The sequence below is a fragment of the Eubalaena glacialis genome, chromosome 12 (assembly GCF_028564815.1).
Source record: "Eubalaena glacialis isolate mEubGla1 chromosome 12, mEubGla1.1.hap2.+ XY, whole genome shotgun sequence".
Taxonomy (NCBI): Eukaryota; Metazoa; Chordata; class Mammalia; order Artiodactyla; family Balaenidae; genus Eubalaena; species Eubalaena glacialis.
This window is the reverse complement of record NC_083727.1, coordinates 28,762,813-28,780,989: the sequence shown is the minus strand read 5'-3', so window position 1 is coordinate 28,780,989 and position 18,177 is coordinate 28,762,813. Positions and strand designations below refer to the sequence as shown.

At 35.8% G+C, this 18,177-nt stretch overlaps 1 protein-coding gene across 4 annotated transcripts in view; it reads right to left on the bottom strand.

Moving 5' to 3' along the window:
* HBS1L (HBS1 like translational GTPase) overlaps positions 1-6,941 on the bottom strand; it is an 84,051-nt gene extending 77,110 nt beyond the window's left edge. For all 4 annotated transcript variants that reach the window (XM_061206847.1, XM_061206844.1, XM_061206845.1 and 1 more), the window contains exons 1-2: positions 6,791-6,941; positions 2,987-3,052 (exon numbers count right to left, since the gene is read on the bottom strand). In XM_061206847.1, the coding sequence (XP_061062830.1) occupies positions 2,987-3,052; positions 6,791-6,833 (109 nt within the window). In that variant the 5' untranslated portion in view covers positions 6,834-6,941. The remainder of the gene's footprint in view (positions 1-2,986; positions 3,053-6,790) is intronic.
* Positions 6,942-18,177: the final 11,236 nt, after the last annotated feature.

The following is an 18,177-nucleotide window of genomic DNA, read 5'->3' as shown; positions in this document are numbered from 1 at the left end:
CCTCAGAGCTTCTGACTATGGCGTGGGGCCCAGAATTACTTTTCGAACAAATTCTCAAGTAATGCAAATGATACATGGACCACATTTTGAGAACACAGTCCTGAAATATCCTCATCTCCTCTAGATTAGTATAATAGTCTCCTAACTACTCTATCTACATCCACTTATGTACCACTGTCAATCCAGTCTCTGCTATATGCGATTTTTTTTTAAAACTCAAATCTAATTATCACACCCACATCACCTTCTCAGTTTCATGAACATGCCATGATCTTTACTTCACTTGTAATACTAGTTAGTGCTACCAGATATTACTTTGTCACCTAGTCAACTGATGATAATGAACTGTAGGCGCCCCAAAAGGTTAATCCATAGAGTTTTTTTTAACACACTGCAAATGACAAGTGCCTGGGAGGTTCCTTGGAAAAACTGAAATTTCTTTTATCCCTAATCCCTACAAAATATGGTCTTTTTGAATCACTGAAGAAGAAGCTTTAAAGGAATGCTGATTAAGCCGCCTCTCAGCTTCTAACCCAGTCTCTTTACTCTGCTCTGTGACGCTGGGGTTGAAGTCTGCAAAGCACATTTCTTCTATGACAGCTGGCTCCCTTTTAGGATCAGCCAACAGGGAGATGCTAAAAGGAGACTGGAAGGCTGGAAGAGGAACACACATGCTCCTTTCCTTTTTGTTTCTTATCTGGTCACCATCACCCCAGCAACACTTCATCTTGCAGAAATCATTTGTTCCAGTAACTGCAATTTATATCAGTTTGCAGTTTTTCCAAAACTCCCAGAACCAGCTTCAACCATGACCAGACAGCCCACTAGAATTCCCTCTTCAAAAGGCTGAAGCCCAGCTTCACAGTGTCCCTTCAGAGACACCAGTCCCAGCCACAGAGCATCCCCTCCTCAGGTCTCAGTCCCAGCTCCACAGTCCCTCCTCTGAACTTCAATGGCAAAGCAACAAAGCAGAACCCTCTTGTTACACATCTAGGTCCCAGCTCAAAGGAGCCCCCCACCAGGTTCTAAAGGTTGGCTTCAACCTTGTCCATTGGTTCCCATAGGAACTAGAGATGATAAATGCTTCCTAAAGTTACTACCTCCCTGATATTTTGGTTTGCATTTTTTGTCTCTAATACCTAGTTAACAACTTTTTACATTAAAATCTCTCTGGCAAAACAACTGGTGCAATTTCTATCTCCTAATAAAATCGTGACTGATAACAGTGTAACATTAAAGGAAGAGAAGAAAGGCTCTGATTAGTTAGGCTAAATGATTAAAGTACACATAAAGAGCTAGATGTTTTACAGAGTAATAAGTAACAGGAAAAAAAGATGACAGGAAGAGTAGAGGTGCTATGACAACTTCTAGAGCACCTACGCCTTTATAAAGAAAAAGAAATTCTAAAAAGTCAGAAGGGACATATTTGGTCTTCAGAGACTAAGAGGAGGCATAAGGCAGGTTTACAAAACAGCTCAGGAGACTATAAGGTATTAAAGACAAGGCACACTGATAGAAATTTTAATTACGATATTAAACCTTTCAACTTGTGGAAAATGAGTTTGATGAATTATATTTATGCTGTACATAACTATATGTAATTGTACCTGCTTTTATGGCATAGTAAAGTTTATCAAGGCATTTTAACCAACTGTTTATAGAGTAGGCTAAAATTTGAAGACAAACGCATTGTTAGGGAAATTAGTGAGAAAAAGGTCTGGATCAAAGACACTGTCTCTCATGTACCACAATGTTCATTGCAGCACTATTTACAATTGCCAGGACATGGAAGCAACCTAACTGTCCATCAACAGATAAATGGATAAAGAAGATGTGGCACATATATACAATGGAATACTACTCAGCCATAAAAAGAAATGAAATTGAGTTATTTGTAGTGAGGTGGATGGACCTAGAGTCTGTCATACAGAGTGAAGTAAGTCAGAAAGAGAAAAACAAATACCGTATGCTAACACATATATACGAAATCTAAAAAAAAAAAATGGTTCTGAAGAACCTAGGGGCAGGACACGAATAAAGACGCAGAAGTAGAGAATGGACTTGAGGACACGGGGAGGGGGAAGGGTAAGCTGGGACGAAGTCAGAGTGGCATGGACATATATACACTACCAAATGTAAAACAGGTAGCTAGTGGGAAGCAGCCACATAGCACAGGGAGATCAGCTCGGTGCTTTGTGTCCACCTAGAGGGGTGGGACAGGGAGGGTGGGAGGGAGACACACAAGAGGGAGGAAATATGGGGATATATGTATATGTATAGCTGATTCACTATGTTGTAAAGCAGAAACTAACACACCACTGTAAAGCAATTATACTCCAATAAAGACATTAAAATATATATACATATATATGTAAAAAGACACTGTCTCTGCTGTAAAGAACATAGGAAATGTTTTTGTTATATGGTTGCAAGGAAGAAATTTTTCAGCAAATGAGACAGAAGATGCAGCTCTTATGTGGAATCCTACAGGAATTTGAACTCTAAATCACTTTGCAGTTCCATCAGAAGTTTGAATTACATGTATTTGGTTTATTTACAGTAGATAAAGTACTGTATGAAGGGAAGTCTATGCATAACACTTCAGTGTTTCTAATATTCAAGATTTTCCTGGGAATATAAAATTAACTGCTGTCTGCCTTCAGAAGTTTTAGATTTTCATTATTGACTAAATTACCATTTTAGTCAATTCAGATTAATTGCATGCTGCAAAGAATATTGGAAAACCATAGTTTTCAGAGTTTTCTTCAAATTGTTTAAAGTCAAATGATGGAATCAAAATTTTAAATTCTATTCGTAAGTAAAGAAATTATTTTATATACCTTTAAAGTTCACATACAATTATCCTTCTAAATGGTACATAATATTACAGTCTCCTGGAACATGCTTGTCCTAGAATGACAATAACATTTACTTAACATTTTTAAATACCCAAATAATGAAAATCAAATTATTTTCAAAAATTCACCTGTTGATGGTGAAATACAATAATCATCCTCTACAGACTGGCCATAGAGATCATCATCTTCAAAATCTAAAATAAAAATACAAGAGATAAATTCACTTACAAGTTCTTTTTATATTCTTAGTTATTAATGAGGAAACATCTGAATTCTCTCCAAAATAAATTAAATTAAATTAATTAAATTGTTCACCTTAGAATGTCCACTTAGAATGTCCACTTTTCAAAAAAAATTCTAAAAATTTTACCCGAAGTAGGTATTTACAGACTTTCTATATTTATAAAGACATACATGTTTTTAGATTTTTAAGCTAATTGAGTTTTAAGAAGTTTTTCCAAGTTTTCACTTCATGTGATCAAAGAATAATCCCATACACCATGTACTTGAATTGTCCTTTCAGTATTGACAAAAATCTGAAATAAGCCTTCCATCCATTTTTTCACCAGATGCCTGCTCTAACCAAAACATTTATTTTCCATACAACTGACTAGCGCAGGGTATACAATCAGACCATGAAGGCAGTTTTTCTTCACGTAAAGCTAGGTAATGCACAAAACCCAGCTTATCCTAAACTCCCCTCTGCTCTAGCTAATTGGTCTTTTTTCGTACTGACTAGAATATGCTCTTTGCCCAGATTTTCCTGCGGCTGTTTCCTTCTCCTAGTTAAGGTTCCAGCTCAAATGTCATCTATTTCAGAAGTCTTCCCTGAGCACTCCGGGTAAAGCAGCAAGCCCTGCCTGCCACTTTTATTCTCTAGCACACTCCTCTAACTGAATGTCTTCAAAGCACCATACCTGGTTCACTCCATGGACTGTAAGCTCCTTCAGGGCAAGACTGTCTAGACAACTACCTGACACATGCTTGGCATAAATTAACACTTGTTTTATTATAAATTAATGAATCAATCTATAACTAAAAACCCACAAAGAACATAAACATGTTTACATAAGTGTATTTATTCATTCAACAAATACTAACACTATGCCAGGGGCTATCAGAGACATTTGGGGTACAAGACTGAGTGGCAGGCACATTCCCAGATCTCTACAAACCTAAAATCTAACAAGGGAAGACAGACGAGAAAACGAGCAATTACAAAACGATATTACAAGTGTTTGAGACATAAGAATACAGAATGATCTGGGAACACACATAGGAACAACAAAAACAGAATTGGGAGTGGGGTGGCTAGGGAAAGATCCCCAGGAATATCATATTTTAAACCAATTCCAAAGGATAGTTAGCTAATTTCTGAGGGTATTCATGTAGCAGCAGCAGGAACAGCATGTTCAAAGGCTGAGACCAAATATTTATGGCAAAGAAAAATTACATAAATGCTACTATTGGATAAAAATGTGTAAATTTTTACACATTCAATAAATTATTAGATCACAATCCCGACTTAATAAAAAATTATTAGCAAATAAATGAGAAGCCATTCACAAAAAATACATATTTGGATATTAAAGACAACAAGAATTTTTTATAGTGGGTCAGTTTCTCAGTACTGAAATGAACCCTAAAAGTGTTACAGTATCAGAAGATAAAGAGAATTCTTTCCTGGGATTTTTGTAAAGCGGTTCTTTTCCTCAACAATATTTTGGAGTATTTACTGCACATAAAGCATTGTACCGGCTAATGGAGTAAATATAAAAATAAAGTATGGGCTTTGCCTTCCTGGGACTTTTATTAATTAGTAGGTGAGGCAGTCTTGTAAAGTACTACCCATATTACAGAGAAGAACAAAATGAGAGTTAAGGAAAGGAACCAATAGATTTTGGAGCACAAAAATCTCTGTAATGAAGTTATATTACTTTTGAGAATTTTTAAATTATTATCTGAGAGAACGGAAAGCTTAACTGAGAAAAGAATAAACTGGACACTTAAAATAAGTAGAACTTTCACAAGCAAGAAAAGGGGATGAACCTCCGATGCTATAGGAACAGCTTGGTTATGATGTCATCAATTGTGCCAAAGAAATCTGAAAACCTGATCTGGGGTGGCTAAGGTGAGAAGGTACTTAGCACTCACTCCCTCAAGCCAAGCACCTCTCCTTCAGGATGCCTTCCTTCACGAACGAGTTCTGCTTAAACTCCTCTGACTCGTTCTGAACAGCTGTTCTCACTTAAGTAGCTCCCATAGCACTTCATAATCATCTGTTACTTGTGTATCTCCCTCTTTAAACTCCCTCAAACATCTTGCTGTTGGTCCCCAAAGCCCAAACAGTACTCCAAGCACTCAATGTTGATTGAGGACATGATAAATATCTATTAAAGAAATGCATAAGTAGTAATTAGACCTATTCCTGTCTTTTACAGCATATTTGCAAAAATATCTCCCAGGCTAAAGTCATTTCTCAGGTAACAGTGGTCCACAGGCAATACTTAACATCCACTGCAATACTGAAAAAGAATTCCATTCTGAAGTGACCACCAGGAACCTAACACGTGCCAGGCTAACTGGATCACTGCCTTCAAATGTAGCAAAGGGTGTTAGCTGCCCTCCGCTATGATTAGAGCATACTGATGTTCTAGAATAATCTGCTGGGAATGCTAATAACCACCACCAATATACTAAGCACACTGCATGCTCTGTACTCAACAAAGTGATAGATCTTTATTCATTTGCACTCCTTCATACTTGTTTATAGTTTTAGTTTGTATGATGCTTGGTGATGCCTATAATTATCCACTGTATAGAGATTAAACTCCTGGACAACATTCAAATTTTTTTATTTCACTTTTAAACTTTTTTTTTTTTTAACTTTTTTTGGGTTTATTTATTTATTTATTTATAGCTGTGTTGGGTCTTTGTTTCTGTGCGAGGGCTTTCTCTAGTTGCGGCAAGTGGGGGCCACTCTTCATCGCGGTGCGCGGGCCTCTCACTGTCGTGGCCTCTCTTGTTGCGGAGCACAGGCTCCAGACGCGCAGGCTCAGTAAATTGTGGCTCACGGGCCTAGTTGCTCCGCGGCATGTGGGATCTTCCCAGACCAGGGCTCGAACCCGTGTCCCCTGCATTGGCAGGCAGATTCTCAACCACTGAGCCACCAGGGAAGGCCCTATTTCACTTTTAAAATCAGTAAGTCCTTTTAGAAGCCCCCTTTCTTCTAATACTACTTTTTTTTTCCCAAAAAGTACATTTATATTCAGCATGACCAACCAAGAACTGAGTACACACCTCAAGGTCATCTGATCAACTTACTCTTTGGGCCTTTTTAATATGTATTTTTTTCTACCATCTCCTAAGTTTCCAATTTAACTTGAAAAGCATAGAAAATAAGTTAGTCAGCTAATTCAAGCCAAGTTCTGCACTAAGTGTGTAGGAACAAACACACAAAATTTACCCTGTAAATCTAACAGTTACAGCAGAACAGCTGAATGTAAGCATTAAGTCAATCCTTGTTTTACAAATAAGAAAGTTTCATGGGCCTGTTTGAAAGGAGGGTCGGGGAGAGAAGCTCGAAGTAGCAAAGTGTGTAGCCAACCTGGGGGGAAACAATGGGAGAGGTAATAATGCTTACGTTGAGTAACTATCACCGGATCCCAACCTTTTCAAAAGTCCTTCCCATATGAGGCCCTGCAGCACCTCCCCTGCCCTAAATAAAACCAATCCCAGAAAGCAAAAATCACGACTTAAAACAACGCCATTCGGTGGAGCTCAGGCGGCCTGTAATTTTCTCCAAATGAGCCTCCTCTGAACGCCAGCCTGGCACCACTGACGAGAAACTAACATATGGAAGTGAGTGCCAACCGGCTGCGATCCCGGCTGGAACGATGAAAATGACGTCCCGGCATAACCCTGCCACCTACCTTCATCGTAGTTATAGCCTCGGACATTCCGATGCCTGGCCATGACGGCGGAGAGGGCGTTCGCCACAGCCGCTTACAAACTACCAGCTCAGATACTGACTAGGCGCCAACTGCGGCCTGGCAAACACCTACACGCCATCTTGGCTTCCGGCAGGCCTCAGCGCTGAGCGCCTGCGCACGCACGACGTCTTATCTGAGTACGGCAACCTCTCAGGCTCATTCGCCTCTCTGAGGACGCATGCGCACTCATGCTCACGGGAGGGGTGCGTTTCGGCGAGGCCGCGCCCACAGATAAATTGACTGACGGGGCGTTCGAAGGAGATGAATTACACCGTTACACCGCTTATAATATGTTAGTTTGGACTTAATATTTCGAGTCGGGATCCTTGACCTACGCCGGCGTTCCAGATTATTTTCCAAACTTGGTTTCTGATAATCTAGTGAGAAAGCTGACTGTGTGCTCAATAAGAGCACGAACCTTGTCTTATCCAACTTGCATCTTTGCGGCCTACTTAGGCACTAATAGGCATTAACAAACTTGTATACGTTTGGTATAAGAATTAGTCCAAGTATTAAAGGCGAAAAAAAGACTCTTCATAAACGGGTATATTTTCATTGAGAACCTGACTACAATAGGTCACCATGCATTTGTGTATGTAATTCGTGGTTTCATGTATGTGCTCCATCCTGCATTAATACCTCTAGTAAACACCTGTCTGCCCTTAGCCATGTAAATGATTATCATCAGATCATAAAGGATTCAGGGAACATTCATTCAACACAGTAACATGCTAAGATTATTAAATATAGCTTCTTAGATACTGGCCTTAAATGGTGATGAATGTTGTTAATGAATAAATCTATAACCTATTATTAAGCGTCATTTCTTAGGTCACAAAGTGAATGATGCTATGTAAAAAATCAACCTCCTTATTTTACTGAAGAAACTACACTTTAGTTTTAGTTTTATATTTTTGAAGTGGTGATACATCAAATTCTAGAAATAAAAGCTTACTTAGCTTTTTATTATCCATAATGGAAAGAAATAATGATACAAATGCAACTCATATTTGTAAGTGGCTTGAATGGTAACTTACACATGTGTGTGAATGTGTCTAACCACCAAATGTTTGTTTTTAACTATCATTGCTGTTCAATGTAACTCCAAGACAAAATTTTACACAAAAATAGTTGCTAATTTTATATGGCTTAAGTGTTTATTTTACACTTTTAGGTAATGTTTATGTTGTAGCCTGTTTCTTTGTCTGTAAAATGGAGATAGTAATAGTATCTAACGTACAGAGTTGTGAATAATTATCCTTGTGGAAGGATTTCACACAGACAAGACAAAGGTTTGGGCTATGGGTTGTAAATTGTGACTAGGAAAATTATTCTGGGGGCAAGGGAGGGGCAGCAAAACTAGTGGAAGATAAGGGATGTTTCAGTAAGTTTGTACAAACCCATTTCAGCATCAATTCCTAGTTTCTGTTGATAAGGATGGTATCTTAATCTCTCTTCTGGTATAGGAAGGACAGTTTTCTCATAGGAAATTTTATGACCTGCTTTTAGGTGGAAAGGAAAAGGCCTGAGAGCCCTTCTTGATGTTTCTCAAGTTACTTCAATTCAAAATAATCAATATACCAAAGCATATTTTAGGGTGACATGCTCTGCACTCCTTCAGTACTCAGTAAATTCTAGTTCTCTACCCCACTAATTGGAAAGCTTTATGATTGTTTCTCTAGCACCCTAATGTCTGGCACTTTGAATGTTTGCTAAACAAATTAATGAATTTGAAAAGATAGATATAATATCTTGCTATGAGATATTTAACAAATACCACAAACAACTATACAAATAATTCGTTTTAATATCAATTTTTTAAAAAAATTATAAGTGAAAGTAGCATAACTACCTTATAAAGTTTTTAACATCTTTATTGAAGAATCATTGACAAGGAATAAACTGCACATATTTAAAGTATACAATTTGATGAGCTTTGACGTATATATTCACCAGCGAAACCATCAACCCAACCGAGATAATGAACTTATCCAGATTTGCAAAATTTCCTCAAGTATCTTTATTATCTCTCCCTCCTGCACCTCACTGCCTCCTCACCCTGGCCTTAGGCAAAAACTGATCACCTTTCTGTCGCTATAGATATAGTTTGTATTTTATAAAATTTTATATAGAGGAAATCATATGTATTATTTTCTTCTCTGGCTTCATTCAGTCAGCATAGTAATTTTGAGATTTATCCATGTAGGTGCTTGAATCATGTACAACTCTTTGTATGGACATAAACTTATTTATCCTGGGTCAATACCTAGGAGCAGAATGGTTGGATTATCAATATGATGTTATCTTTAGTTTTTTGAGAAACTGCCAAACTTTTTCCGAAGTGGTTGCAATATTTTACATTCCCACCAGCAACATAGTTCCATTTTCTTCACAACCTTGCCAGCAGTTGGTATGGTCTAAAGATGTTATATGTATTTGACATTTCTGTATCCTCTTTGGTAAAGTGTCTGTTTGAATCTTTTTTCAATTTTTAATGTCAATTTTAATTTTACTTTGGAGAGTTCTTTTTATATTCTGGATACAATTTCTTTGTCTGATATATAATTTGGACATACCTCTTTTAATTTGTAACTGGCCTTTTCATTCTCTTAATAGTGTCTTTCAAATAGAAGAAGTTAGTTTTGATGAAGTTCAATTTGTCAATTTTTTTTAATAATGGATTGTGCTATTGATTTCATACATAAGAAACCTTTGCTTAACCCAAGGTTACAAAAAATTTCTCCTATTTTTAAATAAGTGTTATAGTGTTAGGTTCTACATTTAGATTTATGATCTGTTTTCAGTTGATTTTTGTATATAATGTAAGGTTTGAATCAAAGATTGGTTTTTTATATGTATTTTCAATGGTTCCAGCACCATTGTTGAAAAGAAGGTCCTTTCTCCACTGAATTACATCTGCATATTTATCAAAAATCTGTTGTTCATATATGTGTGGTCTATTTCTAGACTCTCCATTATGTTCCATTGATCTACTGATCTTTTGATCTAGCTTGACACCAATACCATGCTGTCATGATTATTGTAGCTTCAAAAATCTTAAAATCAGGTAATGTTAATCCTCCAAATTTCATCTTCTTTTTCAAAATTCTCTTAGCTATTTTAGGTCCCTGGCATTTCCATATGAATTTTAAAATGAGGTTATCAATTACTACAAATATTCTGTCTGGGACTCTAATATTTTGTTGAATCTATAAATCAATTTGGGGAAAATTGACATTTTAAACATGCAGTATTTCAACACATGCACATCATATGTCTAATTTCTTTCAATAATGCTTTCTAGTTTTCAATGACTTGTTTGCACAACTTTTGAAGATTTAATTCTAATTATTCCATAATATTTTTATTCTATTGTGAATAATATATTTTTTAATATCAAGGTAAATATATATAATTAAACTATTAAAATTAATAAGTTGTTTAGCACCATCAATACCCACAAAACTGCACTTATATATAATAAGAACAAACAGTAGGAAAATAAAAATTAAAAATAAATTAGCTATATTAGCATAAAAAATATCAAATACCTAGGATGAATATAGGAAAAATGGGTAAGCCTTAAACTGAAACTAGAAAACATTGCTGAGAAAAATAAAGAAAATAACATTAAATGGAGAAATATACAATGTCCATGGATTGGAAGAGTCACTATTATTATGTTAAATGGAAGACATGTCAATTCCTCCCAAGTTAATCTATATTTGATATTATCCTAGTCAAATCCTACAAGTTTTTTGGTGGAAATTGACAGATTCTGTAATAAAAATGGAGCTGCAAAGATCCTAGAATAGCCAAGACAATCTCAGAAAGGAATCAAGTTGGAGGACTTACACTATCACTAAGACTTGCTTTAATGCCATAGTGAGTACAACAGTGTGATACTGACAAAAGGATAGACATACTATTGAAACACTGTGAAGAAAGAAATCGTCACCTGTGTGATCACCCAATTTACAACTGAGATACCACTGCAGTTTAGAAAGGAAGAAGATAGTCTTGTCAATAAGTTGTTTCATCACAACCAAAAAAAAAAAAAAATAAGAGAATATCTTTAGAGCACGAAGGGGGGCAAAGATTTTTAATCAGGGCACAGAAAGCACTAACCATAAAAGAAAAGATTCATAAAGTGAACTTTATTAAAATTAAGAACTTCTGTTCATCAAAAGACAACATTCAGAAAGTAAAAAGGCAAGTTGCAGCCTAGGAGAAAATACTTGCAGTAAATATATCTCACAAAGAACTCATATCTAGAATATACAAAGAAGCCTATGCACCCCCCCAAAACCCCAACAATTTAAAAATGAGTAGAAGTCCCAAAGAGGCACTTCACAAAAAAATAATATCTGTAATGGGCATTGAGCATCCTCAACGTCATCCATCATCAAAAAATGCAAATAAAATCATAATGGGTGTACCCCTACCAGAATGACTAAAATTAAAAGCACTAACAATAGTAAGGATTGGCGAGGATGTGGAGCAGTTGGAAGTCTCATAGCTAGTGCATGTGCAAATTGGTATAACCACTTTGAAAAACTTTCGGCAGCATTGCCAAATACTAAACATTTGTATGCCTGTGATCCAGAAATGCCCCATCTAAGTACAGACTCAACAAAAATCAGTGCTTGTGTACAAGAATGTTTATAACAATTTTATTCATAATAGCCCCAAAATGTAAACAAACCAAATGTTTTTCAACAGTAGACTAGATTAATGAAATGTGACATATCCATTTAGTAGGAAAATACACAGCACTGAAAAACAGCAAGGGAGGTTTTATACATATGTAAAATTTTATTGTGCTGTATATTTAAGATATCTGCACCTTACAGTACATAAGTTATACCTCTATAAAAAACTAAATAAAAAGAAAAATGGGGGAAAAATCCTTGGTATATTCAAGCCTATCTTTGATATGGAATAAGGGACTATATATATCATACAGTTTTCAAATGTTTCCTTTATACCCTCTTAGTGTCCAATTTTAAAGATATATATAAAAACTAAGAACTTTGATATATCTGGGTTAGAATTCATTTGGTAATATATCAATATTCCCCAGAGTGCAGTTTGTTTTCTGTTTTCTATTCTAAACCAATCAATTTAGACTGAAATTTAGAATTTTCTATTGTTGCTGAAACAACACTGCTTTGGCAGCTACTTAAATACTCATAGGAATTTTGGAAAATACATTATGGTGACTTCTGTACTCCATACTTCTTAAAAAGAAATAAAGGAATTGCTCTTACTCGTTAAGAAAGGAAGAGTTGGAAGAGAGGGAGAATCATTGTAATTGTGACAGTAGACACAGCATATGAGAAAAGTCTAGAGTTTTCTAATTAAATGCCTAGGAAAGTATGGCCTATAGTCCAAAATGTAAAATGACATACGTAGGTAGAGAATCCTTTTGGGGTCCTTTGCAGTTCTGTGATTATGATTATACATTAATAATGTACATCTATTCATCTTTATTATTGCCAAATATCTGTAAAACTACAAACAGGTGACTTAATTTTCCTACTGACCTTCTAAATTAGTTACATAACCCTCTGTCTGACCTAATGATATTCTTACCCTCCTCTATGGGACTTCCCCTATCTTCGTGTATTATTCATTTTGTTCTTTTCTTTCTTTTTTTCTTTCATTTTTTTTCTTTCTTAATTTCTTCCTCTCTCTCTTTTTTAAACATGCACATAGATGAGTGAAAACTGGCAAGATCCAGTGAATAGGTGCTACATCAAGATAAAGCTTTGCCCCAAAAGGGCTTGAGGCCATCCAGGGATTCCTTGTTTGACAGAAGCACTGACAGCATAACTAAACAAACAAGAAGGTGTTCAGGGAAGCTGAAACAGATCTTCAAAGAAGTTCAGTGGGCGATTTTAAAATTTCTGTGTGGTATTATAGAGCTTAATGCAGAACATATCAAAACTTTGAAAAGGCAGTGGTGAGGTCCTGAACTTCATAAGGCAGAATGATTCCCTACAAGAACAAAATAGCAGTCAAAGTGTTCTATATTTAGATGTGAACCACACTCATTGGGGAATACCAGCAAAACAATAATGCCTGGGCAAAACCTTCCTACACAGGTAAGTTCTTTCAACCACCAATCCTGGCCTGTCTAACTGTCAAGCACTCTGTCATAAAATATGATAGTAAATATGGTTCAGGAATTCTTTATAAGATTCACTTTTTTAAGTTCATGTTGTTCTAAGTGTTCTAGAAATAACTAATCCTCCAGTTTAAAATCTTTCAACGGAGCCACATTACTTACAAAATAAGTTTAAATCCTTAGAAAGGCATCGGCATCCTTTGTAATTTCACTGCTGCCTGGTTTCGCACATCACCTGCCATCACTCCTCCACCCTACCTGAGTCAATCTACACCACAGTTCTTGCTTTTAGTGTTTCATGCTCTTCCTGCCCCAGGACATTTGCAGATGCTACCCTTTCTGCCTAGAATGCCCTTCAATCTTCATGCCCTCTTATATTACTCAGGAGAACCCCAGTAGCATCACACATTCTGTGATGCCTTCCTTGACTCTCACAGAATAAGCACCCCTACTCTGGACACTCAAGGTACCCGCTGGTTGTCTCTGTTATAACACATATTAATAATATTCTAATTGTCTATGTTTGTATCTATCCTTCTCCATCTCCCCAGCTAGATATAAATTCCTTAAAAGCAGGACATCCTTTAGCTTATCTTGTATCTCCAGCATTCAATATAGTGACTAGTACAAAACTGGAATAAATAAAATACATTTTGTTGTATGATTGTTGAGTAAATTTATAACTTATAAAATAAATATATTTGTAAGGTAGAAGAATTTCATAACTTTGGAGACATTGATATCAATAGGATTCTGGAAAAAGAAACTTTTTGCAAGGAATGAGAAAGAGAGAGTGGACAATACGGAAATATAGGCTGTGAGTAGAAATTTCTAGATTACAAGTCTCTTTTATATATACCCAAAAGAAACAAAACACATGTTCACACAAAGTGTTGCGGACAAATGTTCACTGCAACATTATCCATGATAGTCAAAAGGCAGGATCAACTGAAATATCCATTAACTGATGAATGGATTTTTTTTTTGAAGTGGTAATTCCACACAGTAGAATATTATTTGACAATAAAAAGGAATGAAATACTGGTAATATGGCTACAACATGGATGAATCTTGAAAACATTACATTAAGTGAAAGAAGTCAGTAACAAAACATATATTGCATGATTCCATTTATAAGAAATGTCCAGCAAAGGCAAATTTGTAGTGACAGAAAATAGGTTAATGACTACCTAGGGCTAGGGAAGTTAGGGGCAAATGGGGAGTGACTGCTAATGGGCAGGGTGTTTCTTTTGGGAGTAATGGACTTGTTCTAAAATTGATTGTGGTGATGGTTACACATCTCTGAAAATATACAGAAAAAACACTTTAAAAATTGTACACTTTAAATGGGTGAAATGTATATGTTAATTATATATCAATAAAGCTGGGTTTTTTGGAAGAGTCTCAGTGAAATTCAATCTCTTTCAGATAAATATTTAGTCAATTTGAAGATCAAAATTTCATCCTTGAAATTGAGAAACATGGGTACAGTGAGAAGCTTCTGCAAATTCTCAGCAGAGAAGGAGAAATATCTAGCACAGTGGCAACCTACTACAGTGGTTAAGAGTTACCTGAGTGAAAAGCCTTGTTCTTCCATTTACCAACTATGCAATCTTGGGTCAGCTGCTTGTCCTCTGATGCCTTATTTACCATGCTGTAAGACGGTGGATAAAAACTGAACAGCCTTAAAGGACAGTGAGGATTTAAATGTCCTAATTCAAGAAAGTACCTGAAACATCTCCTGTTATATAGAAAGCATTCCAACAATTCTCCTTAGGCCCCATTGAGTTCCATTGCAGTGGACGAAGCCCATCTTGTCTTTGAATGTTATGTCAGTCCCCACTGAGATAGGATTGGTCTGGTTTCATGCCTTGGTGCTGACATCCATCACACTGACACCCTTGAACTTTACCACTACCTCCAGTGGTAATGCCCCCATGAGGCCTTCACAACTTTACTTCAGGCCTCTTGGTCCATCAGAATGTTTAGTACTTTCTTGCCCCTTGGCAGGGCTGATCATTCTCAAATGTTTTCTCAGCTCTGTGCTGTAGCAAGACAACTTCAAAACTTTTTTTTAATATAAGTTTATTCCACAGTGATCATTCCCTTAGTACTAAAACATATTTTATATGAAATTATTTTGTATTTATATTTGATGGTTAATATGTGTACTTTGTTGCCTTTATGACAGAATGATGCTTTGAATTATACCTGTAGAATTCTACCATGAAACATAAATGCATTTGAAAGATGCATGTTGAAAGAATGTTGAAAATGCCAACAAATCATAATTTAAAGTAAGTCATCAAGAACTCAGAACTCACCAAACTATAAACTCATATTTGTATTTCATGATGCCAAGCACATAATAGATTTTTTAAAATATTTGTTGAAAATTTTAAACAAATAGAAAGATTGAATTATCTTTCTATTCTCTCTACAGAAAATATTACAAAATTATTGTCATGGGAAGAGATAATCAAATTATACGCAAATAAAGATGTAGGAAAAAGTATTATAGAAGTGTGATAGGCAATTCATAGATGTATTGTTATTTTTAAGGATTTTATGATGTTGGTGGTATTTGTCAGCTTTTTAAATAAATTTATAATCTTTTGAGATTCTTTTTTCAATCTAAATATGTACCTACTTTTCAAAATAATTTTATAATTATTTCATGTTTTTCTTCCTAAAGAAGAACTCCAAAACTGAATAAGCTACAGACACCACCAAACCTGAATCTACTTTGATAAGCAAAGTCAAGAATAAATAAGCTGAATTAACGGGCTAACTTCCTCCATTTTACTCCTCTCCTTCAAGCATCGATCAGCAGTTGCACCTTAAAAGTCTACGGTTTCTTAGACAAGGAATAATGTAGAGCAGTGGGGAAGATACCAAATAAGAAAAGAAGGATCATGTGGTCTGATTGTTGCATTGTCTGAAAAAGCATGAGCAAGGGAAATGTATTAGTTCTGACTGGAAATTTGAAGAAAGTTGGGTAAGAAAGATAGTTGGGTGGAAATACTTCAGTGAGAAGATGAAATACTTATTTGTCCATTCTGGTCTCAATCCAGGCTTGCTGGAAATACGTTGTTAGTGCACACATAACTTCTTGGATCTACAGCCTGTCCATTTCTTTGTGTCCTGTTGAATGCTGCCTGTGTATGTTTAGTTTAGGGACGTATATGGCTCCTTAGCCATGGGAAAGAGGTGTATCCACGGTACAAAATGCTCCAAGGCACCAACAGAATATTAATAACAAATCAAAGGGCAAAGCACTTTTAAATCCCAAGGGAAAATTCAAAACAAAGAAAATTTGCAAATTAAATTTAAAGGAGAAAAAAAGCATAAACGTAAAAGGTAGGGTTTGAAAAGGTAAAATAGGGCCTCATTAGAAGTCATTTAGAACAGTAAACTGTTTGAGGAATTTCCCTTCCTTGCCTTGTCATGCTCTGTTTTCTTTGAAAAGGCAGAAGATGAGGTATGGTGTCAATGGGTTGTTTAGGAACCTAAATCTGGAAAAACTCTGAGAAGACAAGAGTAAAATAATTTAAGTCAAAACCATTTAAGCCACTTGGGATAGTTCTTAGAATTTCTTAAGAGGGGCAAGTTGGAAAATGGGAAAAAGCAGAAGGGAAGCATTTTTTTCTTTCTCATCTCAATATGTGTATAAGTCTGGAGGTGTTGGTCATCTTGGCAAATTGGGGTATGGGACAGTCACACAACAATGTTGCCTATATATTAGACCACTGATTTTGCACACTATCCCATAAAATCTGTTAGCAGTTTTGAAAAAAATCACACTGAGAAGAGGCCACTTGATACTGATTAACTTTTTATGTAATTTGACCAAAAGGTAATTTAGGAGCTTGGCTCCTAATTTTTACTTAAACCAGGAAAATTTTCAGTGTGATTAGTCATTTTCTCCTTAATTTTCTTATACTGATTTGTGATTCTAGGGGTATGATTTAAATTAGCAAGAGTTACTTTGACTATGGTTGAAATGTACATAATCACATTGATATGACTAGAAGGTTTATAGCCATGTTTGCATTTAGATAGATAATTGAATAGACATTAATCCTTTTCAAGTAGAACATTGAGCAATTACTCCTAATGGTTTCCCATCACAATTGTGGTAGATTATACTTTCCTAAAATGTTTGCACCAGTATATTCCGTCCAACATATTTTCCTTACCGTGTAATGCTGGCACTCTTCCATTGAGAGATAGGGGGCTATATATCCCCACTTAAAACTGGGTAGACCTGTGCCTACAGTGGAAGCAACATTATGCGTCTTCTACGCTGCCATAAGAGATGATGCAGCTTCCACCTAATCCTCTTAGGATGCTCACTCTTGGAACTTAGCCACTTAGTATTGTAAAGACACTGAATAGCCACATGGGAAGACCATGTGTCAGTGTTTCAGCATCAGCCTTAGCTGAGGTCCCGGATGACAGCCAGCATCTACAACCATGAGGCTTCAGATGATTCCAGTCCCCAGCCTTCCAGATGCCTCAGCTGATGCTGAGTGGAATAGAGAAAACCTGTCCTCACCAATCCTACTCATATTGTAGATTTATGCGCAAAAATAAATGTTGTCTTTGTTTTAAACCAATAAGTTTTGGGGTGATTTGATATGTAGCAACAGATAACCAGAATAATTATCAATCCAAAAATATTTCAAGGGGAGATAACAATAAATACTGCCATGTTTTAATAAAGACTTCACGTACCTACAGACTGATAATTCATAAAAATATTAACGATAGTTAAAGTTAATGTTCAACACTATTGATTATGATCATTTGTATGACAAAGAATAAAAGTTTAAACGGTCTGTTTTAAGTGAGGTTTTGGTATTGTGGTGGGTTTTTTTTTTTTTTTTTTTGGTTACTAGCCACAATTCTGAAAACTGCCTCCTAGGTATTCCATGAATAATCACAAAAGATCTTTTTTATTCCATTCCATTGATATTTTATACTAAAATAACTCAGCAAGGCTAGTGTAACAAGGACTTGATTTTCTAATTTAAAAATTTATGTTATGAAATTCTGTAGTCTCTACTCTTTAATATGTTACCCAACACATTAATTTCCTGAAAAGTATTAAGGAACAAATATTTTATTCAAAGGTTTATGCTTTTTTAAAAAACCACAACTCAACAAAGAAACGTTTGATAAAATGCCCCCTTCC